The sequence below is a fragment of the Notamacropus eugenii genome, chromosome 3 (assembly GCF_028372415.1).
Source record: "Notamacropus eugenii isolate mMacEug1 chromosome 3, mMacEug1.pri_v2, whole genome shotgun sequence".
Classification (NCBI taxonomy): Eukaryota; Metazoa; Chordata; class Mammalia; order Diprotodontia; family Macropodidae; genus Notamacropus; species Notamacropus eugenii.
The window spans coordinates 352,442,863-352,470,756 of record NC_092874.1 but is presented as its reverse complement, the minus strand read 5'-3'; the positions used below and the strand labels follow the sequence as shown (position 1 = coordinate 352,470,756).

Below are 27,894 nucleotides of genomic sequence, written 5' to 3'. Positions count from 1 at the left end.
CCTACCCCTTTCTTGTGGACCAGGATGTTTAGACTTGGCACTCAGATAAAGTAGTTTCCCATTGTACCAACTCCTCATAGATTATGAAGGACATATCATTGATGTACATCTCTTCCCACCCTGAGTCTATCTTGAGTGTTTTACACTCATTCTTCTTTGGGTTGAGATGCCCTCCATTATTCCTTCTAAAAATTTCCCTTTCCAGTTCTTCTTCTTTCTGAGACAGTATAGGAGTCACCATTCCTGTGCTATTCATTCATGTTTCTCATCTCTCATTCTTCTGTACATCCACTCTGTCACTCTGCAATTTTGTTTCACAAAATATATTGATTCACTTATAGTATGTTTAGAGTTTTAGGATGCCCTCTGTTGACTTGGATTTTTATTCAGTTTTTTCCTCTTGAAATCTGGTGTTTCAGCTTCTAAAAAAATAGTCACCTGTCATTTGATTTCTGACTCTTCCCTCTTTCCCTCTTTGATGCTGGAAACACTCATGGAGGCTGGACTGTCTCAGCTTTCCCCTGATTTGGGGCATTAGCTTGTTGATTGATTCCTTATATAATAGTTTGGAATCAAGAAATGCTAGCAGGTGGATATAATGATATCACCATGCCCTATTCTAGTGGAAGCATTGACCTGTTAAAGGTCTGTAATGCATTCAATGAAAGGCCTAAATGGCTAATGTATTAATTATTTCTCCCTTAGAAAATTAACTTGCAATACCATTGTTACACTGTTAAATCTGAAGGACTAGGTATCAAGACACTTGTAGTACCAGCTTTGCCAACCACTAGTTATGTTACCTTGAACAACTTAATCTTTGTATACTTCAGTTTCTTTATGTACATGAGAGTTGTAATGGCTAATCTCTCAAGTTCCTATTCAGTCTGAAATTCTATGATTCTCTTGTAATTTTTTTGCATTTTATTTTCTAAAATATGATTTTATTTTTTTTCCTTCCTAGAATCTATATCGATTTGAAGGAACTGGATTTACAAATATTCCTCAACTTATAGATTATCATTATACAACAAAGCAAGTCATTACTAAGAAATCAGGTGTGGTCCTGCTGAATCCTGTTGTTAAGGTATGTTCATCTATTTTTTTTTAAAAGAAGAATTCTTGATGTGTTTCCCTTTCATATAGTAAATACAGTTTTCAGATATAAATGTCAACTTTAGGACAAATTTTAAATTTTGTGTGATTCTCTTACTAATTGAGTTAGAATCTCCATTTTCAAGATTCCTTGAAGTAATATGCCTGTCGATTATTACCAGAGGACAGATTACCAGAGTATTCTTCCTAATATATACATAATTCATCAATTATATGCTGTATATAACTCTGAAAATACACTGCTTGTTATAACTCTGAAAATCCATAGATTTCTTGATATTGATTCAGTAAATGTTTATTAATTGCCTAATATTCCAGGCATGGTGATAGACAGTAGGGATACAATGGCAATAAAAGATACAGTTCCTGCCTTCAAGGAGCTTATACTTTGTAGGTTGGAAACAATGTACATATAATTGGAACTAAATAAATGTTTATTGTTTTCTTGATTGATATAGATAAGTAAATAAAAGGAATTTTTGAGAGAGAGCCACTTAGCAGTTTGGGGAAATCACAGAATAGGCTTCCTATGGGAGATAGCACTTGAACTGAACTTTGAAGGAAGGTAGGGATTCTACAAGGAAGAAGCAAGGAGGGGGTGCACTGCAGGCAGATGGTCGAGAAACAGCCTATTATGCAAAGGCTCAGAAATTTCAAGTGTAGGGACAGCAAATAGGTAAATTTGCCTGGCATGTAGAGTACTTAAAGGAGAGTAATATGCAGTAAGTTTGGAGAAGTCGTTTGGAAGTAAATTGTGAAACCCTTGTAATTCCAAAGAAAGGGGTTTGTATTTTGTCCTCAAGAAAAGAGGGACCCCACTATTGTTTCTTAAGAAAAGTGACATATTCAGAATTTTAGATTGTCAGTTCAATAACTCTTCTTAGAATGGATTAAAGAGCCTGGAGGCTGGGATACCAATTAGGAGACTATTTCAGTAGTCCTGAAATTTGATGAGAACCTGAATTGGAATGGAGAAGAGGCAGCAGATATGGGACACATGGCAGAGGTAGAATTCACAAGACTTGGCTGCTGATTGCGTGAGTCTAAGATGACTCTAAGAACATGAACTTGATTATCTGGATGGATGGTACTACCTTCAATCAAAATAGGAAAATTAGGAAAATGATTCTGTTGGAAAGATAATGGGTTCTCTTTTAGACACACTGAGTGTGAGATACCCATGAGGCATCTGTTTGATAATATTTAATAGGGAGTTGCTAATAAAGGATTTCTGCAGAGAGACTAGGGCTTGGTACATAGATCTAGGATTAATCTGGCATTATTTCTTTACAAAGAAATTCTAATACTATAGAAAGTCATCACAGGAAACCTTTAAATAATGAGCATCTTTCCCACCTTAGAAATTTGATTTTATATTTCTAATTTCCTTATTTATTTTTCTTTGGAAGCATACTTATTACATGAAATGTGGTACATCTTTATTGCATATTGTTTTAAATAGAGGGATTTAATAAAGTTTGTATTTTCTGTTTTCTTTCCATTCTATCCAATAAAGTAAAATGTTTGGGGAGTTTATTATATTCTGTAGGACCTCATTAAAATCTTACTCTGATATGACATTGTGGCACAGAAATGACCCTGTATTCTTGAAGACTATGTCAACAGAACTCAAGCTCTAGGAAGTTTTGCCAAGCTAGAAAGACATTGAGTCTGGTACTGTCAGCTCAAGTTTGTTGTGTCTTATCAGGTAATTTTTTTCCCCAGTCAACAACTCATAGAGATACTTTTATAAAGTTGTAAGGAGTTTTCATCTGCATTAGCAGAGGTGGACTGTCCATTATGATGAAGCACAGTTCTTTTACATTCTGGAGACTGATGTTATTTACATTTATTTGAATATTTCAAAATGTGATTTTGTTTCATGTGATTACTCATACCATTAGTATAGGCTACTAAAACTTTTCCAAAGCCCCTCCAACATTTGTCGTTTTCTTTTTTTGTTACCTTGGATAATCCAATGGGTATGAAATAGAATTTGAGATTTGCTTTAATTTGTATTTCTGTAATTAGTAGTAATTTGGAACATTTTTATATAACTTTTGATAGTTTATATTTCTTTTAGAACTATTCTTATTTTTTGACAATTTATCAATTCAGAAACAGTTCTTGTTCCTATAAATTTAACTCAATACTTTTTGTATCAGAAAATGAGACCTTTATCAGAAAAAACTTGCTACGAAGTCCTCTCATCTCCAATTAATTGATTGTCTCCTGGTTCGCTAGTTGAATGGGTTTTATTTCTGAAAACTTAAATTTTACATAATCAGAATTGTCTTTTCTAGCTTCTGCGGTCCTTTCTATCCCTTATTTTGATCTTGAAGTCTTCTCCTATCCATGGAGCTTCCTTTAATGTACTTATGATATAACCTTTTATATTTAAATCCTATATCCATTTAGAGTTTATCTTGATGTGAATGGTTTGTCTAAACCTAACTTCTGCCAGTCTGCTTTCTAGTTTCTCAGATAGTGAGACTTTACCCAATAATGAGGTCTTTGGATTTATTGAGTAGGGTCATTGGATTCTTTCCCTAGTCTATTCCACTGATCAACTCATTTTTTATGAGTACCAAATTGCTTCAATGAGTACTGCTTCTCATAATACCTTCTGTGATCTGCTACTGCTAGGTTTCTTAACTTTGCCATATTTTTCTTTGTTTGCCTTGAGATTATTTGTGTCTCCAGTTGAATTTTGGTGTCATTTTTTTTCTAGCTATGTAAAATAACCCCATTTAGTATGACCCTGAATAAAGCAAATAATTTTGGTAATATTATCTGTTTTGTTATTTGATATTTTTTGTTATCCATCATGTCCAGGGCCTGCCAGTTCTTTTTTACAAAAGAAGAAATGATGTAAAGACCTAAAGCTTCTATGTAATCTTCAGGTCTTTGCCTTCTTTCATTCTTTCTTCCTAAATCCTATTTTCCCAAATATTTCTCACCATCCCTACCTTTCATTTGAAGACACTAAAACAGAGCTCTTTATTTTTCCCCCAAACTCTCCCTCCCCTCTTAACTTCCCTGTTAGTGTCCAGGTTAGACCCAGGTTGTCACCATAGATTCTTTGCTCTTATTCCTCATACCCAGTTTGTTGACAAGGCTTGTCAATTTCACCTTTGCAATAATCTCTTAATTACACCCACTTCTTTTGACACTGCTGCCACTCTAGTGCATCCCCTCATTACCTCATGCCTGGACTGTTACAGTAGCCTGCTGGTGAGTCTCTCTGCCTGCAGTCTCTTCCCTGCTCCACTCCATTGAAACCACCAGAGTGATTTACCCTAAAATGTAGGGTCTATCACCCTCCTGCTCACTAAACTCCAGTTATTCTATGTCACCTCCAGAATCAAATACAAAATCCCCTGATATTCAGATTCCTTCATAACCTAGACCCCTCTACCTTTGCAGTCTTCTTTTACTTTTCCCCCCCACTGTGATTAATCATTGATCCAGTGACACTGGCCTCCTTGTTCCATGAGCAGTACATTCGACCTCTCAACTCTAGGCTCCCTGTGTCCCCTATCCTTACAATGTTCTCCCTCTGCATCTCGACCTCCTGGCTTCCTTTAAGTCCTAACTAAAACCCCATCTTTTGCAGGAAGCCTTTTCTAAATCCTCTTAGTTCTGGTGCCCTCTCTCTATTAATTATTTCCTTTTCTTATGAGTGTGTAGCTTATTTGTATTTTCATTGCATCTCCCATTAAATTGTGAGTATCTTTAATGTAGGGACTGTCTTATGCTTCTTTTTTTGCCCTCGGCACAGTACCTGGCACATAGTAGATACTTAATAAATGTTTGTTGACTGACTGGTCAGCGCTGTTTGATCTGTACTTAGTATAGGCTGGATGCTCTTGATATCCTCATTTAAACAAGACTAGTCACTGTCTCCTCTCTTCTTGTCTCTTTCTAGACTTTTTTATAGATTAACAGATCAGTCTTTCAGCCAACTTGCTTAAATCTTGGTCACCCAGTTAAACCACATAATGTTTCTATGGGCACACTGAACTACATATAGCTTAACTAGCTTTCAAACAACTTTCTTGTGAGATTTCCAGTCCTCTGAAATATAGAGAAAAAAATCATGTTGGTTGGATCACAAAGTGTAGAAGGGAAGTAATGTCCAATGAGATTGGAAAAGTTAAAACCCGGTTCCTAAGGGCTTTAAACACTAAACCAAGGCGTTTTACATTTGATTCTAAAGACGGTAAGAAAGCACTGGAGTTGATTGAATGGGGAAGAAAAATGGTTAGTTCTATATTTGAGTGCTGAAAAATTTGAAGGTGGAAAGCAAATTATGAGACTTGCTGTAATTTAGGTAAGATTTAATAAGGGTTTGAATTTAGGCTATAGCTATGTGAGTGGAGAGAAAGATAGGATATGAGAGATGTTGTGAAGTAGAATCAGTAAGCTCTGGGGACTAACTAGAGGTGTGGGGTAACACAGTAAAGAGTCCAGGATGATGGTGAGATTAGGAAACTCAGAACCTGGAAGGATGGTGCTGTTTTTGATAGAAACAAGGAAGTTTGGAATAAGGAAAAATTAAGAGGGAAAGAAAGATAGTAAATTCTGTGTTTAGATACGTTGAGTTTAAGATGTGTTCTGGAAATCCCATTTGAGATGGGTGATATGAGCTAAAGAAGTAGGGAGATGCTAGCGCTAGTGATTTAGAAGTGTGAATCATCTGCATAGAGATGATAATTAACCCCATGTAAAGAGAAAATATCAAGGGAAAGGGAAAGGTCTAAGATAGAATTTTGGAAACATTTAACAGGGTATATGATTTTTATATGTTGAACTAGCAAAGTAGAATCTGAAGTCTTCCAGGTAGAGTGTTGTGTCACAAAAGCCCAGAAATGAGGGGGAATATCTAGAAGGTGGCCAGTAGTGTCAAGTGCAGAAAACAGGGTTAAAGAAAGATTAGGACTTAGAAAAATCTTATCAGATTTGGCAATTAAGCCATAACATCACTTTGGAGAAAGCAATTTCAGTTGAGAGTTGAACTCAGAAATTAGATTGAAGAGAGTTGAGGTGTAATTGAGAAGAAAAGTAAAGGCAGTGAATAAAGACAGTTTTTTCATGGAATTTGACTAGTAGAGTTTTTAAGTAGAGCTTCACAATGAGGGCATTGACCCATGTATCTTTTTAGCTGGCTGATGCATAAGTGTATGCTTATGCTAGCTACCAAAAACTTGAAAGTAGATACAGATATAATACTGGAACCAGCATTTGTACTACTTTGTCTTGTTCACTACTTGCTGTGTTGCAGAATGGTTGACTATGATAATTTCCAATGCAAAAGAAGTTCTGAAGCTAAAACTAGAAATATTAGCGAATGTGGATAAACTCTTTGGTTAACATTATAATAGTGAAAATAGAAGTTTATTTCTTTGGAAGAGATTTGGTTGGTAGGTCCTGATGGATGGTTATGTGGGTATGAATAAAAAATAAAAAGCAATTTAAATTTGCTGTAGGAGGATGAGGTAAAAATGAAGTAGATGAGCATTTTTTATGTTGTAAAGATGATCATTTATTTTAAATCCTTCATAAATAGAAAATATTTAGTTGGAAATAACTCTTGCATTATACAGAATAAATGGATGTAGTATTTCAAAAGTTGTTCAGCTACTAAAAGTTTATAAGTAGCGTTCCAACAAAGCAGTCCATCTCACATATGCGTGTTAGTAAGAATTTTATAAATTTAATGAGAAAGTTGATCAAATTTTGAATAATCCTTTGGCCTTAATGTGATAGAACTGATATCTTGAATGGAACAGATATGCTAAGCTGGTGTAATGAAACAGGATTCATGACAATCTGTGTGGAGAAGTATACATAACAATTATTTCCCAAAATGAGTACTGGTAAGATCATAGTCTATAACAATCATTTAATGTTCTTTATTGTGAAATTGTGTGATTTTGTCCAGTTACTAATTTTTTTATATAAGTTTTCAACATTCATTTCCACAAAATTTTGAGTTCCAAATTTTCTCCCCATTTCTCCCCTCCCCCACCCCAAAACTCTGAGCATTCTAATTACTCCTATCACCAATCAACCCTCCCTTCTGACATCCCTCCCTTTCTTTATCCCCATCTTCTCTTTTGTCCTGTAGGGCAAGATAAGTTTCTATACCCCATTACCTGTATTTCTTATTTCCTAGTTGCAAGAACAATACTCAACATTTGTTCCTAAAAATTTGAGTTCCAACTTCTCTCCCTCCCTCCTTCCCCACCCATCTCCATTGGGAAGGCAAGCAATTCAATATAGGCCATATCTGTGTAGTTTTGCAAATGGACATAACAGTCATGTTGTGTAAGACTAACTACATTTCCCTCCATACTATCCTGCCTCCTATTTCTTCTATTCTCTGTTTTGACCTTGTCCCTCCCCAAGAGAGTTGACTTCTAATTGCTCCCTCCTCCCATTGCCCTCCCTTCCATCATCCCCTCCCACCCAGCTTATCCCCTTCTCCCCCACTTTCCTGTATTGTAAGATAGGTCATCATACCAAAATGAGTGTGCATTTTATTCCTTCCTTTAGTCGAATGTGATGAGAGTAAGCTTCATGTTTTCTCTCTCACCTCCCCCCTTTTTCCCTCCACTGAAAAGTCTTTTACTTGCCTCTTTTATGAGAGATAATTTGCCCCATTCCATTTCTCCCTTTCTCCTCCCAATATATTCCTCTCTCACCCCTTAATTTCATATTTTTAGATATGATCCCATCCTATTCAACTCACCCTGTGCTCTGTGTGTGTGTGTGTGTGTGTGTGTGTGTGTGTGTGTGTATGTGTAATCCTACCAACTACCCAGATACTGAAAAAAGTTTCAAGAGTTACAAATATTGTCTTTCCATGTAGGAATGTAAACAGTTCAACTTTAGTAAGTCCCTTATGATTTCTCTTTGCTGTTTGCCTTTTGATGCTTCTCTTGATTCTTGTGTTTCAAAGTCAGATTTTCTTTTCAACTCTGGTCTTTTCATCAAGAATTCTTCAAAGTCCTCTATTTCCTTGAAAGACCATAACCCTGACATATTATACTCAATTTTGCTGGGTAGGTGATTCTTGATTTTAGTTCCAGTTCCTTTGACCTCCAGAATATCATATTCCACGCCCTTCAATCCCTAAATGTAGAAGCTGCTAGATCTTGTGTTATCCTGATTGTATTTCCACAATACCCAAATTGTTTCCTTCTAGCTGCTTGCAATATTTTCTCCTTGACCTGGGAATTCTGGAATTTGGCTATAATGCTCCTAGGAGTTTCTCTTTTTTGGATCTCTTTCAGGAGGTGATTGGTGGATTCCTTGAATGCTTATTTTGCCCTCTGGTTCTAGAATATCAGGACAGTTTTCCTTGATAATTTCATGAAAGATGATATCTAGGCTCTTTTTTTTTGGTCATGGCTTTCAGGTAGTCTCATACCTGGATCTATTTTCCAGGTCAGTTGTTTTTCCAGTGAGATATTTCATATTATCTTCCATTTTGTCATTCTTTTGGTTTTGTTTTGTGATTTCTTGGTTTCTCATAAAGTCATTAGCCTCCATCTGTTCCATTCTAATTTTGAAAGAACTATTTTCTTCAGTGAGCTTTTGAATCTCCTTTTCCATTTGGCTAATTATGCTTTTGAAAGCATTCTTCTCCTCATTGGCTTTTTGAACCTCTTTTGCCAATTGAGTTAGCCTATTTTTCAAGGTGTTATTTTCTTCAGCATGTTTTTGGGTCTCCTTTAGCAACCTGTTGACTCACTTTTCATGATTTTCTTGCATGTCTCTCATTTCTCTTCCCAATTTTTCCTCCACCTCTCTTACTTGATTTTCAAAATCCTTTTTGAGCTCTTCAGTGGCCTGAGCCCATTGAATATTTATTTTGGAGGTTTGGGATACAGAAGCCTTGAATTTTATATCTTTCCCTGATAGTAAACATTGTTCTTCCTCATCAGAAAGGATGGGAGAAGATAATCTGTTCACCAAGAAAGTAACCTTCTGTAGTCTTATTTTTTTCCCCTTTTTTGGACATTTTCCCAACCAGTTACTTGACTTTTGGGTCCTTTGTCAACAGTAGGGTATAATCTGGAGATCTGTAAGATCTCATTTCCTCCAGGGTGGCACAATCAAGTGTGTACAGTGGGAGCAAGCAGAGATTTTTGTGCCCAGAATCTTAGTAGAGTTTCCTCTTCACAACCACCTTGCTTCCAGTTCCGTGAAGCCAGCACTGGGGGCTGATATTCAGATAAGCTGTGGGGGCAGGGCCATCATTCAGTGTGAGATAAAGATCAGTTCCCTCAGGGCCTCTACACAGGGCTGAGGTAAGAATCAGCTGCTCAGTGCCCTCAGTGCCCCCAGGGGTTTTATGATCCAAGAATGCTGTAGGGGCTGCAGTGGGAACTGCTGCTGCCTGCCCAATGTGGCCTCTGTGGCCCTCACCTGTGGGTTGAGGGATCTGTGAACTGCTGCTACTGAGACTGGGGATTCTGCGCTGGAGGCCTGCTCCCTTCCTTCTCTCAGAGCCGAGCCACATGGCCAAGGCTGTGCTGGGCTCTGCTCTGCCTCTGGTGCGACAGACTGCCTTTCAGGTCACCCTGGGCTGGAAATCTCCTCCACTCTGTTGTTCTCCACTTCTGCTGCTCCAGAATTTGTTGAGAGTCTTTCTTTACAGGTATTTTATGGGCTGTGTGGGAAGAGCTAGTATAAGTATGTCTTTCTACTCTGCCATCTTGGCTCCACCCCCTCAGTTACTAATTTTAAGGGTTATAAATTACATTAGAAGCTTACAAATAAGAACTCCAAAATGCATACTGTCACTATGTTCAGAAATTCATTTATTTTATGGTTTACCTCTTTGGAAATGATGAGTCAAATACAGTAATTTTTTCATTTTGTGCTTCCTTTTATATATTATCCTGGAACTTTTCTATAGTTCTGCCTTTATGGATTCAGATTTTGAAATCATGGAATAATCGAGGCTACTTGACTAAAAGGAATTACATTGGTGAACCTGTATTGTATTGATTCTTACAATAGAGTGGGTTCCATTATTAGAAAGTATGTCATAATTACTATTTTGAAGCAAAAATTATAAAATAACTTGCATTTATCTAGTGCTTTATAACTGTAGACAGATTTATGTAATGAGTCGCATAAACATTATCAATCCTCTTCAACAGATAAAGAAACTGAGTTCCAGAGAAGTTAAGTTAACCCTCCCAAAATTACACAGTAAACGGAAAGTGAGAACTGAATTCAAGTCTTCTGACTGTTACTGGTCTATAAACTAAAGTTTTCAAAAGTATTAATCTACTTCATTCAGGTGGATATGTGTATGAACCCAGTCAAATGAAAGAGAAATAAAAAATAACACTTTGTATTTTAATCCTCAGTGTGTATCAGATAGGGTAGAAGTAAAAGTTGTGCTCTTCAGGGGAATTCTATAAAGCTGCTTCTTTAGATGGATTTTTGTTTTGGAGAACTGAGTATATGTCTAAACGGAAAGTTAGTTTACATTTTCTTATTTTCTTTGATTCCATGAATTTAAAAGATTATGCTTAGCTTCAAAGACCTTTTAAGTAACATTGTAGAAGTTATCTACATTCTTCTCAGTAATATTTAGGTAAAATAGATTTTTAATCAAAGATAATAAGCACTTTGTGCCTGTGTACTGAAATAGTACTTTGTTACCTGCAGCCAGTGCTGGAGGTAATAGTTTGCCCTCAGGTAGTGAGCAGAAGATGTTGACACTTATTTCCTTTGTTTTTCACTAATTTGGGTAACTTCTCTAGGTAGGCAGAGATTATTTTGAAGATTTAATTTAAAAAATTTAAAAGATTAATTGATTTCCAGTGTTTTGTGGCTATTTCCATAAAATACTCATATTAATATTCAAAGAGATAGGATTTGTAAGTCCTTTTTGTTTACTGAATCATGGCAAGTCATGTGATCTAAGTTTTTTAAATTATTTTTTTCTTAAATTAATTCCAATTAAATATTTTGTAGGGGGAAAAGGTAGATAAGATGGAAAGATATGCCTGTTGCTATACAGGGTGTTTTAAAAATGCAGTTTTAAGCCTTCCCAGGTTAAAGCTATCATAGATTAAAACTGCACTAATACTTTGGGGACCCCTTATATAGAAGGAGATAGAATTTTTCCACTTATCCACCATTTTTTCCCCATGAAATACAGATTGGTATCATTTAAACCTTATTAGCTTAAAATTGTACTAAGATTTTTGGACACCCTGTGTAAACAGAGAAAATAATGTAGAAACTGATACTTGATCCATTTCCATGTAAAAAGTTATAGCATATTGATCCTCATTTCTGCTTAATGATAATTTACAATATAATTATTGTATGACTGTTCTATGTGGTTGCTGCTATTAAATTTTCTTTTCCTTTCCTTCTGTTTTTTTTTTGTTTGTTTGTTTGTTTTGAGTCAGTCAGTGTTAAGTGACTTGCCCAGGGTCAAACAACTAGTAAGTGTCAAGTGTCTGGTGGCGGATTTGAACCCTGGCCCACCTGACTCCAGATCCAGTGCTCTATCTACTGTGTGACCTAACTGCTCAGTGCTATTGAGTTTTCCAAATAAATTTCTATAAGCTTTGAATATACAAAATGAAGAATTTGCAATATGTGATGTGATAAACATTTCAATAAACTGCATTATAATTTAATAGTTAAGATGAAAAATATATTTGAAATGTAATTGAAGTAACATCTCAGATAGTATAAGCAATAGATAATTGAATGAAGTATATTTGAAGAGAACCAAGCAAGATGTCAAAAGATGCTCTTTTCCTAAGATCAACTGTCATTTAAGACTTATCATGGAAATTACAACTTGGTAGTTTTAGATACTTTAAACTGATGAACAACAGACAGCCTCTAAATTAATACATACTTTTAACTAAAATAATGCCAGTATAACTATGATCCATTTTTTCTTGGCTAAAACAGTATTATGGAAATAATTTTAAAATTATTTATGTATTATACATATATATACACACACACATATTTAAAAATCTCAAATCATGTCCTATTAGATCAAAATTGATTTGTTTTTAACAATTTTTTAATCTGCAAAGGATTTTTACAGTTTATTTAACTTGACATTGTTGTCTCTTCTCCCTTCTGTTTTGTCTCTTTCATTGCCATGGGGGCTCTGTACTCTTCATTAATTACCTCTCCTCTTCCTTAATCCTCTTTATTCATATTTTTATTAGGTAATAATCAGATGGATATAATTCCTGTTATATAAATTAATCATTATGAACTCTGTAAATTTGTTTATTTCACCTTTTCACTCCCTTTAAGTGTTAATAAAGTGACTTTTTAAAACCCAACTTTTTTGAGGGGTGATATAAAGAGAAGGAAGTTGGTCTGGAGAAAATGTAGTGACATGGAGACCTTTGCAATATACCAGTGGCATCACTAGAAAGATTCTATAAAGGGTAGCTACACCAAAGCTTTAGGTAGGTACTTTTGAGTAGGAAGGAAACCTCAAGGAAATTAAATTTGATCATTCTCCTTTTTACCTGTTTTCCCGTTGGTCTTCTCTGTTTTAGATGCATTGTCCTTGCCTGTTTCTGTGCTCCTTTTATTGCTGTCCCTACACTTGTAAAGTTGCATGCTCTCTGAGGTTTGGTCTTCAAGCCTCTGCTGTTCTCTGGTTTTACAGAGTCTTTCAGGGATCTCAACCACTTAATAATTTCATTGATCATCCCTATGTGGATGCTTACCAACATTGTATTACCAACTTGGAACCTCTCTCAGGCTCTGAGCTCATGTACCTGGCAGTCTGTTGGACAAGGTCCTCTCGAATCTCCCACTGTTGCCTCAGATTCAGCGTAGCTATAACACAAACATTATCCTTCGTGACCTTCTTCCTTCCACTCTTCCCCCGCCCCCACAATACATATAATATCTCCCTAGGGATCATTTTTACTGCTCCATTTCTTGAAAAACTTCATAGCAGTTTTGATCTGCTGTTTCCAGCCTGGTCCTGTTCTCTTCTCCTTAGGCGTCCTAGTGCCCATCTGCATCCTCTGCCCCCTCCTCCCATGGATGCTGGCCATAGTGTGGATACCTGATCTGCTTGGTCCACTGCAACTCTGAACTCTGAAGCTCAGGATATCCCCCAGTCTCAGTTTATAATCTACTTCCACCTGCATTTTCAAACCGATTTCACGTTGCAGTCTCTCATACACTCTGCGGTCTGACCTCACTGCCTCTCTGCTGTTGTCTGTAGCCTACATGCATGCTGGATTCTCTTTATTAGGAGGGCATTTATCATGCTGAAGCTATTTAGCCAACTGATCAAAATTTGCAATAAGGTAAATTATAATATTCTGTTGTGTAACAGTGTTTATTTTTCACCTGCCTGAGGTTATACCTTCTTACACCTATTTTTCTCCTGGTTCAAATATACTTTTTTGTTCTACTAAATAGTCTCTTCAGTGTGTCAAACAGGTGTTTTGTTTTGTTTTTGATGTAGGATAAGAAATGGGTTCTTAGTCATGAAGATGTCACATTGGGAGAATTACTAGGCAAGGTAAGTAATTAAATGTGTTAACTTTTTAAAATTTAGTTCAAGTTTGAATTTCGTATTGGTTGTAAAGTCTTAAAATTGCTCTGTTTTCTTTAAAACCTTTTTCTTATGTCACATTCAGTAAGGTGTGTTTGAAACTAATTTATGAAAGCATAGTACCACACCTAGTAATCTATATATCTACATTTATATGTATGTATGTATGTATGTGTATGTATGTGTTTGTATATGTACAGTACACTTTTTGCTATATTTGCCTCCTAAAACAACTATTGAAACTGAGGAATAATTTAAATTTTCTGAATGGCTTAAAAATATGCTATGTAATTTTTTTTAAAAGAAACACAAGTAAAAAGACATCTTATTACAAAATAACAAATGTGTATCTTCAAATTAGTGACCCTATAAGGGAAATGAAATAATGAAAGTTTTTATAGAGAGAGAGGTAGGCTGTGTTTAAACAAATTGTAGTCTTTACTCTTTCTCTGGGTTATGTGCCAGAAATAGTTCAAGGAAAATGAAATGTTAACACCTTTATTTTTAAAATTCTATATCATATCAAATTATATCACCAAATTGGATAAAGATTTTAAATATAAATCATCTCAAGACAAGAAACAGTTTTTGTGTTTAGGGGGCCAGTCTCAAGTCAGGAAGACCTAGATTCAAGTACCATGTGTGAAACATACACCTTGGTAGCCCTAGTTAAGTTTCTTAATGCTGCTGTCACATCTAAGACGATAAGTTGTAGAGTGGCGGTAGCTCTCATAGAAGGAATCTCCTTAATGGGATTTTCCTACATCAATGAAATCACATAAAGACCCTTTAACAAAAAGTATATGAATAGGTAAGTATATTGTTTTAATGCATTGTTTTAACATAGCTTGTGGTTGCACAGATTTAGATAGAACACTAGTCCAACCACATTTATCAGAACATAGAAACTGAATGTAATGATTCCTTTTCCCCAATACCAGCTTGATATGAGAGCTCTGATGTATATGTTTTGGCTCAGTAAGAAATGGAAGAAAAAGTAGTGAGAATGGAAGAAGATAAATGCAATTAAATATTCTTCTGTTTCTGTTTCAGTTATGATGTTTAAATGTTAGTTTATTTAAAAGATTGATTTATATCTTTACTAGAAGTACTTTTAATATACAAGATTTGATTGATCTTGACTTCATGATGTAAAATTCAAGACAGTGTAAAAATGAACATTTGTGAAAGGCAAACAATTTCAATTAATGTCTTGCAATTATGATACAGTTATGTAAGGTAAAGAGATTATAATATGTGACAGATTAGCTATTTGGGGGATAAAAATTTTTATGAAATTACTCATGGTGCCTGATTGATAGTAGGTGTTAATTAAGTACATGTTAAAATATACTGGTAAACTTATACTCAAAATATTTCCACAAGATATAAGGTGACAAATTCACAAAATTAAAAGAAAAAATTCCATTGTATATACAAATAGCCTTATCTTTTGTTGATATAATAGTATTGATTTAATGTGTAAACTTGGAAAATTTGGGGAAGAACCCCAAATTTATTATAATTATAGATAATTATATATATAATTATAGATATTTGTTTTCTGTGTCTTAATCATTCTGCATGGAAATATGCATTCATTATCTTCAGATCATCAAAAAAGTTTCTTGTCCATGAATCAAAAGATACCATTGAAAATCTAGAGTAATAAAGGAATCAAAAATGAAAAAAGTTAATAAATAATTATATTAGAGGTAAAAGAGTTATCACACAAGAAAAAAGTGTGAGGCAGCCTGGAATATTCAGTAGTACGGAAATTTTTAATTTCCTTTTCAATTAAAGAAAATTTTCAATTAAAGAAAAACCCTCTAAGGAATCCTTATATTTAGCCATCTTATTTTTAAATGCTGTTTGGAGAGTAAAAACAAAATTGAACCCCATAGGAAAATTTTTCAAAAACTTAATAGCACCAGAAATAGAATATGCCAATTTTAATAAGTTTAATTATCCTTCTTTGAAAGACTATATACTTCAAAAGAAAAACTGTATGATAGTTGATAAATCATTCCATAAGAAATTCTTCAAATAGAAGAAAATTAACTACTTCATAATGGTTGTCAGTGAGTAGAAAATAGTTATCAAGTAAACAGCATCCTTCTTAGAATGATATAAATCAGTTATTATACAATTCACTTATTACAGTTCATTCCCACCCAAAGCAGGTTACAGACCTGATCTGACTGCAGAATTACTGGTTGTGTCACTCCTCAGCTCAGAAGCCATCAATGACTACATTCCATATTCAGAAAGTTCAAAATCCTTTAACTTTTCAGTGCAGACACATTTTAGACTCCAAATGACCTTTCCAGCTCTGTCTCCTTCATTCCAGTCACATATCCCTAGCTCTTAACTGCACTGTTTCCTCTTCATGAAACATACCTTCTCCTTTCTTATTTCCACACCTCTGACTTATACCACTTCCTGGAATTCACTTTTCTTGTGGAGCTTCCAGAATCACAGTTATTGTCAGATAGCCAATAAGCATTTATTAAGTACCTACTATGTGCTAGGCATCGTGCTAAGCAAAGAAAGACAAAAACACAGTCCCTACTCTCAGTGAGCTTACAAGAGGGAAGCTTATGGCTTCTCCAGTTGGACAGACAGCATGCAAACCTGTGTCATACACACAAGACATATACAGGATAAATGGAGAGAATATGGAGAAGGAAGGTGCTAACAGTAGGGGGGGTTGGGAAAGGCTTCTAGTAGAAGATGGGATTTTGTCCGAGACTGGAATGAAACTAGGAAGGGCAAGAGACAGAGATAAGTAGAGGTTCCAAACATAAGGGAAAACCAGTGAAAATGCCCAGCATCTAGAGATGGACTGTCTTGTGTGAAGAACATAGCAAGGTCCCTGACATTGCATCAAAGCATAAATGGGAAGTAGGAAGTATGTAAGGAGACTTTAAGTAGCAATGGGGTAGGTTACAAAGCCAAACAAGATTCTATAATTGATCATGGAGGTCAAAGGGAGCCATTGGAGCCTTAATATATAGTACAGTATGAGCAGTGTGATGTGATTAGACCTTAGCTTCAAGAAGACCAGTTTGGCAGCAGAATGGAGGATGAACTGGATGTTTGGAATAGTCCTGGCATGTGGTGATGAGAGCTCGTATCAGGGTGGCCACAGCAGGAGTACTGAGAAGGTAGAATTGATGGTTGTTCGCAAAAGATTGCATATGGGAGCCAGGAAAGTGGGGAGTGGAAGTTGCCACCTGAGTGGCAAGACTCAGTAACTGGGAGGACCTCAGTAGTATAACAGCAGGCAAGGTGGGATTTTGTTGTTTTCTTTTCGGAGTTCAATTTCCCAGACTCAGGCCAAATTGAGCATCTGAAGGCTCAATCTGCTTTGAGCCCTGATAGTTCACAGCTGTGCCGAGTCACGTAGGCTTTGTGCCTACTGACTGTGAGCCAATCCGGAGCTGAGTCTTTGTTATACATATTGGGAGGTTGCTATTTTACTTTGAGGGTTCGCTTATGAGAAGGATCTTGTGATTACCTGGTCAAGACTGAGTGACCGTATGTTCAGACCCCTGAGTGCTCAAGTATAAAAGGTTCTCTCAATTCAGGGATGTATGTAAAGTCTATAGCAATATTGCTTTGATTCAGGCAGTAGAGCCTTGTCTGTTGGTCTTTATTTCTCTGTTTGTTGAATGTAATTTGAGAAGATTGTCGACCCCTTAAACGACTATCTTTCCTAGTAAGGCTGATTTAAGAACCTGTGCTAGCAACCATCCTAGTAAGGCTGATCTAAGAACCTGTGCTAGCAACCATCCTAGGTATGCCAGTGTGGTTGCTGTTACAAGTAATAATAGGAGAGTTAGGAGTAGAGGAAGGCTGGACAAGGGGTGGTGGGGCAGTTTTGGACACATTGAGTTAGAGGTATCTGCAAGACATTCACTTCAGAAAATCCAATAAGCAGTTAGAGAAACTAGACTGAAGGTAAGCAGGAAGGTTAAGGATAGATAAATAGATCTGAGAATCATCAGCTCAGAGATGATAATTATATGCATCTCTTCTTTGAGAATTCCTAATGCCCTTATAGCAAATGGATTACATCATTGATCTAGAGCTAGAATGCAACTCACTTGTAGACCTTCCTTTAAAGATAAAAAAACTGCATCACAGGTAGGGTTTGAACTCAAGTCCCCTGAGTCCATCGTCATTTTTACTTTATTGTGGTGAGGTTCAGTATATTATGGATGGGCAAATATATTTATAAATTTTGTTATAGATGTATGTGTTTGTGTATTTTTATATGTATATTATATGCACACATATATTTTATATTATTGTTGTTTGTCCTTCATTCTTGAAGAGGACCATGGCATCAGGGAGGTGATGCCATGATATGCACATGAGTTGGTTTTAAGTGAGGGAAGGCTGTGGAAAGTCACCTGCCTCACTGTCTCTTCAGAGCCATCTGGGTCCAGAGGCAGGATATAGATCAAGATGACTGGAAATGGCCCTGGATGTAGCAGAAGACCTTGGCTTTTCTAAGTTAAGTCCTTTAACAGGTCTCAGTTTAACTAAGGCAGCACCCATCCATTCAGTGATTAAGGCTAGGTAAGAAGGGTTATCGGTTTTACCCTTGTGATAAAACATTTGCTACATGGGATCTTTTTGATCATACATACATTTCATATGTACACACACGCATGCAATGCATATACATGTATATATAACATTTATTATGTTATATAATGTATTTTATGTATAATTGATATATATATGTATTCTATATCTACAGACATACAACATATAAATGGAAACATACATAAATGCTAGAAATACTTTTTTTTTGGTAAATCTTTGGCAATGTTATTCATCTGATAAAACATGAAAATGTAAAGTTTTGCAACTAAAATGATATTAACTTGAAAATACTAAACATTTATAGAAATATAAAATAAAGTTACTTTGTACAAAAATCCTGAATTAGTATTTATTTTTAACAGGAATGAGTCAAGAATAACAGCTAAAATTAAAACCTTTGAAATCTTCATTTCATTAGTTTCAACCTCTGTAGCTGTAGCTTTTCTCTAGTTAATCTTAAGTTTCTAGATAAATTAGACTACTCTCATCCTGTCCCTTTATTTATTATTTTTTCTTCTCATTACCTTTTTTCGCACCATCCCAGTGACTAGCATAGACTTCTTCTCATTCAGTACTGTTCCTATTTCTTTGAAAGCCCTTCACTTCCTTAAGACCCAGATCAAAAATTACCTTTCCCATGAAATCTTTCATAATCAAAAATAATCATAATCATAAAACTCCTTGAAAACAGAATCTTTTTAATCCCAGTGCTTAGCAGCATGCCTTGAACATAATAGGTACTTAATAAGTTTGTTGAATTAAAAGTAAGGTCTTACTTCAAAAGCTATTGATAATTAATCCCCAAGTAATTAAAAGTTGGTTACAATAGATTCACGTAGTGTTCTAAATGACCAGTGTCTTGATCAAAGAGCTTCTTAAACATTTTTTGTCATGGGACCCCTTTGGCAGTCTGATCAAGCCTGTGGACCCTTCTTCATAGTGTTTTTTAATTCAAGTAATAAAATTTGTTGTAAAGGTTATGAAGAAAATCAGCTGTTTTGAAATAGTTATGAGTTTAAAAAAATAAATTTACATTGGTAGAACTGTGAACTGATTCAGCCATTTTAGAGAGCAATCTGGAATTATGGCCAGAGAGTTATAAAACTGTGACCTTTGATCTGGCAATACCACTATTAGGTCTGTTTCCCAAAGTGATCAGGGAAGAAGAAAAAGAACCTCTGTGTTCTGAAGTATTTATAGCAACTTTCTTTGTGATGGCAAAGAACTGGAAACTGAGGTGATGCCCATCAATTAGGGATGGCTAATACCCTGTATATGATTGTGATGGAATGGTGCTGTGCAGGAAGAAATGAGGAGCTGGTTGATTTTAGAAAAAAACATGGAAAGACTCATGTGAAATGATGAAAAGTGAAGTAAGCATAACCAGGAGAAAGTTAAACAGCAATAGTGTCGTAGAATAATTGTGAATATTCAAGTTATTCTGAGTACTGTAAATGCATCAACTATAAAGTACCTGTGAAGGAAGATGCTGTATAGCTCCAGAGAAAGAACTGAGAAAGAAAAGTATGCCTATGTTTTACATACATTTGTAAATCTGCATCAAATTCTGGCCTACTGCAGTGTGGGCTGGGCAGGGGGCAGCAGTTCAGAAATTAAAATGTAACAAAACAAAGGAAAAAAATTAAGTTTAAAGCCCTTAGTTTAAGTGTTTAGAGGTAGATGAAGAGAGAGTCCAATGCAGACACCTCCCCAAAATTTATTCCTGCTTTATGGCATCTTTAAATTAGCTTTAGATATTTTTCTTAATTGTATGTGTGTGAATGTGAGTGTATGTGTATTACATATGCACACATGCTTATATGAGAAATCTATTGAAAAAATAGCAAATCCTAAGTGAGACACTTTCCCCACATGTTTCAGAAATCTGGACTCAGGTTTTTAACATTTCCATATTTTACTTACAAACCTTGACATTTTCCAGTATATGTGCAGTGATGTAAGGTGATGATAAATTTTGGGAAAGTTCTTAAGAGTTCTGACAGGGACAGCAAGAACCTTAAATATCTGTATCAGCAGCAAGCATCTATTGGGTGGGTACTATGGCCATGTGCTTCAGTAAGCTCTGACCTTTCCAAGATAACTTACTGTTTTCATCATCTTTCTGACACTTCAGTACTTTGAAACCAATAGAACATTCACGTGTAGTAGTGAAACTAATTTGTATTAACATTTAAAGAGTGCTTTTTCAAATAAGATCAGAGTTTGAGGTTTGAGGGAGAGTCAAATTTAGTCTTTTTTTCTAAGAATTATACTTCTTGAACTGAGCCTTGTTAGTTTCCTCCTTTTCCTCTACCTCTTTTACTTTTCCTCCCCTCTTCTTTTACTTCCAACTTGTTAGACATTGGTATATATAGCTGAAGAATTGAAACCATTCCAAATTTTTTTCACCCAAATATCTGACTAAATCTAATTTTAAACCTTTGATCATGTTAATAATACAAATTATATTCTTTTCTTATATTTTTTCAAAGATACATGACAATAGTTTACTTTTAATAGTAAGTATATTTTCATTTTCAGGGTAATTTTGGTGAAGTATATAAGGGAACATTAAAGGATAAAACTGCTGTTGCTGTAAAAACTTGTAAAGAAGATCTTCCTCAGGAACTGAAAATAAAATTTTTACAAGAGGCCAAGTGAGTTCTCTAAAGTAAACAGAGTTTGTATTGATGGCATGTTGAGGAATTCACTATTTAAGACACCTTGAACTGTGGTTTGCTAATGTGTCAGTGGTTTGTGAACCTAGTAACTTGTGTTTCAAAATCTGGTACTACTTCTACAGAAGTCAATAATGCTTTTGAGGTGAACCATAGCCAGTAGGTGGCACAGTGGATAGAGTGGTGGGCCTGGAGTCAGAATTTGTCAGTCTTGGACATTGATTAGCGGTGTGACCCGTGGGATGTCATTTAACCTTCTTTGCCTCAGTTTCCTCATCTGTAAAAATGAAGTGGAGAAGGAAGTGGCAAACCACTCTAGTATCTTTGCCAAGAAAATTGCAAATGGGATCACATAGAGTTGGACTCAACAGCACAATGTAGGACAGTCAAATAATTCAGCTGTTAAATAGCATGTGGACTTTCCAAGGTTATCTTGAGTTACAATCTCATTTATGCATCACTGTGTATACATGTTCATCTATGCTTATCTATCATCTATTCTTACTGTGTTTATATCCTCCTCATTAAAACTTAGGCATCAGTTTTTTCTCCATATTTTCCTTCCTCCCATACTCCCCTTCTTCCATCTCAAAAAGTTCTGCCTTCTCTTTAGCCTCTCAATTCCATCCTTCCCAGTGCCCCTTGCTAATTATTTTTACTTCTTTCTACTCTTAAGTAAAATTGCATGTCCTGCCTTGCATTCCCTTATCATGTAAAATGTTGAAGGTGTTCAGTTGGTGGCACAGTCAACACTAAGTACAATGAAAAACTTTTTAAATAATGGTAACATTTTCTCCCTCTCATAAAATATGATACTTTATTTTTTCTGTTGCAGGAAAGGTAGGTGGCACAGTGGACCAGAAGTCAGGACATACCTGAGTTCAAATCCTCCCTCAAATACTTACTTGTGACCCTGAGCCAGTCACTTAACTTGTATGCTTCCGTTTCCTAATCTGTAAAATGAGGCTAATATTAGCATCTACTCCCAGGATTATTGTGAGGATAAAATGAAATATTTGTAACATGCTTTGCAAACTTCAAAGTATTATTAACTATTATTATCTATTTCACTCTGCATTAATTTTTTAAATGACTGATACAGTGTCTCTTAGTTTAAATGTTAATCTGTGGTCCCTGTCTTTTGGGAAACTTGGCAAGTTTACCATTACAGTGCTAAGTGTATTAATTCCCACTTATGTGGTCATTCGTTTATTGCATGGTGGAGAATTTGAGACTTTTCTTTGTTCCCTTGAAAGTTTTTTCTGAGAAGACTTTTAAAAAATAACCAAGCCTTAAGTTTCCCAAAATGGAATTTTTTAAGGACATGTGAGAGATTTTTTTCTAGTAGTCCTGCCAGACTTCTAAGTATAGAAGCGTAGACATCCTTTTCACACGTCAGATGTGCAAGGTTCCTAAGTGTCTGTACGTCTATGATTACTATCATATATAAATGTTTGTACTCTGTTCAGTACTTAGAGGTCTTCATAATGTGACCCCTTCCTCCTTTTCTTGTCTTCTTATAATTCCTCCCCCTCCATATCCAGGTACACTCAGCTACCTTCTGTTCTGAAACATGACACTGTCTCTTCTGCCTGCATTTATATTATGTATTTCCCTGTACCTGGAATGCTCTCCATCCTCATCTCCACATTTTAGTTTCTTTGACTTCATCTCAAAAGTCACCTCCTAGAGGAGGTCTTTCTTGGTTTCTCCAGCTGAAAGTACTTCTTCGAGATTGCATCCCATGTATTCTGAATTTATCTTGTATGCATCTAGGTAGTTATGTGGGGTTTTTTTCTCCCTTAGAAAATTAACTTTGTCACGGAGACTTTTCTTTATCTTTCTTTGTAGTGCTAGCAGAGTGCCTGGGGTATAATACGTGCTTAATAAATGCTTTTTTGTTAATAGATTTATTGATACATTACTTAAAATTTTCTTTGTATGTTTACATTTCCTTGAACATACTTATAAGTATGTTTTTATTTTGATAAATTGTTTCATTTCAGTTAATCTTTTGCCCTACAAGAGGCCAAGAGCAGCTTCCCTGAAAATGAATGATGGTGTCTATAGGATGTAAAAAGTAATAATTTGATGAATAAATATTGTCTGTAGAAAAAACAAGATGTGACATTTTGTTTAACATGTTTATAATATGCTGTGTAAAGATAATTATATTCTCTGATGGGAGTAAAAAGTTAATAAACATCATCATGGATTAGAAAATTTGACAGCCTGTTGTCTCATTAACGTACTGCCATTTATTGTTATTCCTAGTGGTAATGCTGTTAGAATTTTTGTAAAAATATTTAACTTACTTTCTGCTATACACTTTTTTAGTCATTTTAGCATAGATAATTTAATAAACTTTTTAGCCTTTAATAGACCCAGGCATTTTCTGTGTTTTGAGAGTCATTTAATTTCATGTGTGTATTCATGCTGGTTGATTCATGGAATTTCTTGCTAAGAAAGTTTGCAGCCACCAGCTGAGGTTTGATATTAAAATCTCAAGCACTGTAAAGTTCTTGTAAATTTTCTAGAGCAGTTTTAGACTGTGAATTTGTTTACTGAAATACTTTGATAATTGTATTTCAGTGTCATTGACTTCCCTTTGTAATATTATCTGTTTTACTTTATTCATTTAAAAACATTATTCTTAGAAGGGATTCATAGTCTTCAGCTGAGCAAGACGCCCCTGGCACAGAAAGGTTCAGAGCTCCTTCTGTAATGAATGGCTAGTGACGGGTAATTCACAAGTCATATGTTACCATCCTTAAACTACTTTACAGCTCTTTGCTTGTGTGTGTATGTGTATAAATATATACGATATATAAATTTTCTTTTACCCTGAATTAAGACAGTTGTGTTCCTGCATTCTCCTTTCTCTTTTGGAAAGCAGTAGAGCTCATTGACCATGGTAATAGAATAACACAATGAAAAGAGCTTGCTGAGTTAACGTTCACATGGATATCTATTCTACATTGCAGATACCAGGGACACTGTGACCTGTTCCATTGTTTGTAATGATCTCCGTCAGGAGGTGTCTCTTAATATCTAAGCTAATTTTCTCCTGCTTAATGTGAACGTTTCCTTATCCCAAACTGAGACAAACTATTAATGTTATATTTTAGTAATACTAGTGTCACGGCTTTTAGTTTTTCACAGGAGTGAAAAGAAGGTATTCTTTTCTTCCAGTTCCGATTGTCTCAATTCCCTCAGTGTTTGTCAAGGTCCTTATTTTTCAGTGATGGTTTTATTATTATTACCACTAAAATCTGTCAAAGTCAAACCCTGTGCTCAAGGGAGCATCTCTCTCAAGGAGACTCATTTGGGAGTGGATAGCAATCCCCATAATTTCCTTGCTATAGGAAACTGCTAATGAGAACCATAATGCAAGTTGGCCTCCAACTTCTAATCTTAGAAAATTGCCTAAAACACTAAGAGGTTAAGTGACTTGCCCAGAGTCATACAGGCAGGATGTGTTAGAAGTTGGACTTGAACGCAGGGCTTTCTGGCCTTGAAGTAGCTCTGCCCACTATGCCATGCAATTGTTATTTTGTACATTGTGGTATCAAATTTTTAAAAAATGGTATTACATTTTAAAATCATATTTTTCTTATAGTTGATGAATATACAATTTTCAGTTTCCCTTATATATAATATCTGGTCCAAAGTCAGGTTTTGTGAAAGCATATATTCTGTATGATTTTATGTACAACCCAACTAATTATATTTAATGTGACAACCAATCATATATCATCTTGGTAATAATTGGTAGAAGTTAAGAATGAATCGTGTTACCAAGTAGTGGAAAGAGGACTAGACTTAGAGTCAGGAGAAACCTGGATTTGAATTTTAGGTTATCAGTTGTCAAAGAATCATAAATACAAAGCTGTAAGGGACCTTCACAATCAAATAGTCCTATCTCTTCATTTTACAAATGAGGCAATTGAGGCCCAGCATGATTAATTGAATTGTTTAAGGTCTTAGAGCTATTGAATGGCAGAATGGAGTTTCAACTTCAGGTTATGTGACCTTAAGGCCAGTGTTCTTTTTGTTTTTACATAGTACCTTGCTTATAGAGTAAATAATTAGTTTTGTATGTGTATTTTAATTTAAATTATAAATGCTAATGTAACTTCTTCTCCTATCCAGAATACTCAAACAATATGACCATCCTAATATTGTCAAGCTTATAGGAGTTTGCACACAAAGACAACCCATTTACATCATCATGGAGCTTATTCCAGGTAATTGTTTTCTGTTTCCTGCTTTATGAGACATAATTTCAGCTCATATTTTAATGTTCTTTTTTTGGAGGGGGGATGTCTATGATAAATTGTCTTCATGAGTTTTCGTTGTTAAATGTTCAAATACCTTAATTGTAGTTGTGTGGTATAGTGAGATTTAATACTTTTGTTCAAAATATCATTCTTTCTTATAGTATTAGGAAATGGCAACTGATAAGTTTATTTCAGGAACACATATGTTAATCATTTGTGGTTTCCTATTGAATTAAGTGACTGCATTCATTGGGAATTGGCTTTATTGATTATGTTCTTGTGACCAAAGAACATATAGGAAAATATTCATGCTAAATTTAGGATAGTTAGATTTAGGTTTTCAAGGTGAAACTAGGAACTTCATCTTTTAATACCCTAATTTCCATTTATATATTTCTACCATTGAAGTTCTCTAAAAAAGATAATGGCTAAAACATTGTATATTTTTGGTTATTTCTGCTGTAGATCATGAATTCCTTGCCAATCCAGGTTGATTGGGCTAGTAATTTTTGCCAGCAGGTGGAGACAACTTAAACTGTTATGGCATGCACTTGAATTTCACTGTACCTCTCTCTATAATAGAGAATGTATTTTTCTAAATTTATTTATTTGTAGTTTTCAACCTTCATTTCCACAAGATTTGGAGGTCCAAATTTATTTTCTCCCTCTCCCTTCCCTCCCCCCATCTCAATATGGCATATTATTTACAATTAATATTCGTCATGGAAGTGCTTAATATTCATATACACATGCATATCTATATCTGGTGGTGATGTTAACATAACAGAAACTGAACTATGTGAGTCAGTAAAGATTTATTCTATTTCATGCCAGGCACTGTGCTAAGTTCTGAAGCCCAATCAGCCACTGCCCTCCGTGAGCTCACAATGTAATTATGTCACTATCATTTTCTTGCTATCTTTGAAAAAGAATATGTCAGCAAATGAATATTTGTATTAAATTTATTTGTATGTATCTAAGTATTAAGGCATATGTGTATATCTGTATACTATATATCTCTTATATGTCTATATAAATCAGAAATAAAAGGTAGGAGAATAAAGTATTACATTAAATATTGTGTACCAAAATTGATATCCTGTGTAATTCTTATAGTATCTGAAAATTATTGTACTTTTACTTTACTTTATCATACTTTTTACTTTAATTTCCATTTTAATGGAACCTATTGATAGGTCCTTTATTATTACTTTATAATTTTAACTAGGATTTCTGTATCATTATGATTATAATCTTCAAGTAACATTGCACTATGCTAGATGCAATATACATTTTTATAGTTTAAGTAATATATGGTTCATGCCCTAAATAATTTTGTAATCTAGTTGAAAGAAATTATAGACTAAAATAAATAAACCTCAGTAAATAGGTTGATGGAACAATATAAATAAAATAATTTATATGCACAAAGTACAGATGAATATACATGTCTGTGTATGTTACACAAAATGATTTCAAATAGATATCTTGGAATAGAGATGATAAATTTGAATTATCAAAAGCTTCTTGGAGTTAGTAGGTTTTGCTACTGTTCCTGAGGTATAGCGAAAGTGGACTGTTGACCTCTATGTTGGGATGGTTGAAAAAATGATTAAGAACATAAGATTAAGTTTTTTTGTTTTGTTTTACAAGGGAAAGTAAGCAGGTTAGGGAATTTAAAATAGAATATAATGTGCTTTGGAGCTTGAAGGACAAGAGGTACATTGTAAGGTCAAAATGGTTGGGGCTTGTGGGGCAAAGTGGCAAAATGCCCTGAAAGATAAGGAGCCAGACTTTGTATTTAGGTCACTGGGACAGACAGAACACTTCTGCAGGGCTGAGCAACACCATTGTGTATTCGGTATTGTATGTAGCAAACTGAGCAAACTGAACTGGGAAGAGTTGGAGATGACAAACCCAATGAAGAAGAATATACATTGTTCTAGTTATGGGCTAAGGAAATTTGAATGTAGGAGTAAAGAAGGAAAGCCTGAATAACATGTAAGTTAAACTGTATTTGGCACAAGAGTAGTCTAAAGAGAGTATATTCAAATACTGAAATGCCCTTGTGATCTCATTGATGTATTATTTTCACTGATGTATATCCTAGCTCATTCAAGTCTGCCCATGCCATGTGGCATTTGTCCCTGACCTCCCTTAAGTTCACCACAGGATGTTTACCAATATATCAGTGGCCTGCCTTGTTTTCTCTTTACTTCACAAGGAGAGCAGTGGAGCTCATCAGCTGTTCATAGGTTATATCTCGTGCTTGCCATGTGAACAGCTGATCTTCTTTTGTGCTAAGACATTTTTTGATGGCCTTCTTTGTTCTCTTTCATAATTATAGGATCATATATTTAGTGCCCAGTAGGACTTAGAGACCATCTAGTGCAACATTCTGATTTTAGAGAAGAAAAACTAGGAGCAAGGAACAAATAAAGAAGCTCAGAACTAGCTTCACATAGGTGGAAATAGCCAAGCCAGAATGCAAAATGAGTCCCTTTGACTCCAAATTGAGTGTTTTGTTTGTGACATTTTCCCCCACGGGGCCACACTACTTTAATTGTAACGTGTGGTAGCCACTTCATAGTGTCCATGAACTTTTCCCTAG

General features: G+C 35.2%; 1 protein-coding gene across 10 annotated transcripts in view; it reads left to right on the top strand.

Annotated features, from left to right (window-relative positions):
• The window catches only part of FER (FER tyrosine kinase), a 288,512-nt gene that overhangs the window by 151,744 nt on the left and 108,874 nt on the right, over positions 1 to 27,894 (top strand). For 6 of the 10 annotated variants that reach the window (XM_072597264.1, XM_072597267.1, XM_072597265.1 and 3 more), the window contains 4 exons: positions 965 to 1,087; positions 13,619 to 13,675; positions 20,867 to 20,982; positions 25,156 to 25,250. In XM_072597264.1, the coding sequence (XP_072453365.1) occupies positions 965 to 1,087; positions 13,619 to 13,675; positions 20,867 to 20,982; positions 25,156 to 25,250 (391 nt within the window). Of the gene's footprint in view, positions 1 to 964; positions 1,088 to 13,618; positions 13,676 to 20,866; positions 20,983 to 21,838; positions 22,017 to 25,155; positions 25,251 to 26,117; positions 26,375 to 27,894 lie in introns of those variants that run through there. The other 4 variants (XM_072597270.1, XM_072597268.1, XM_072597271.1 and 1 more) reach the window with 4 other exon arrangements.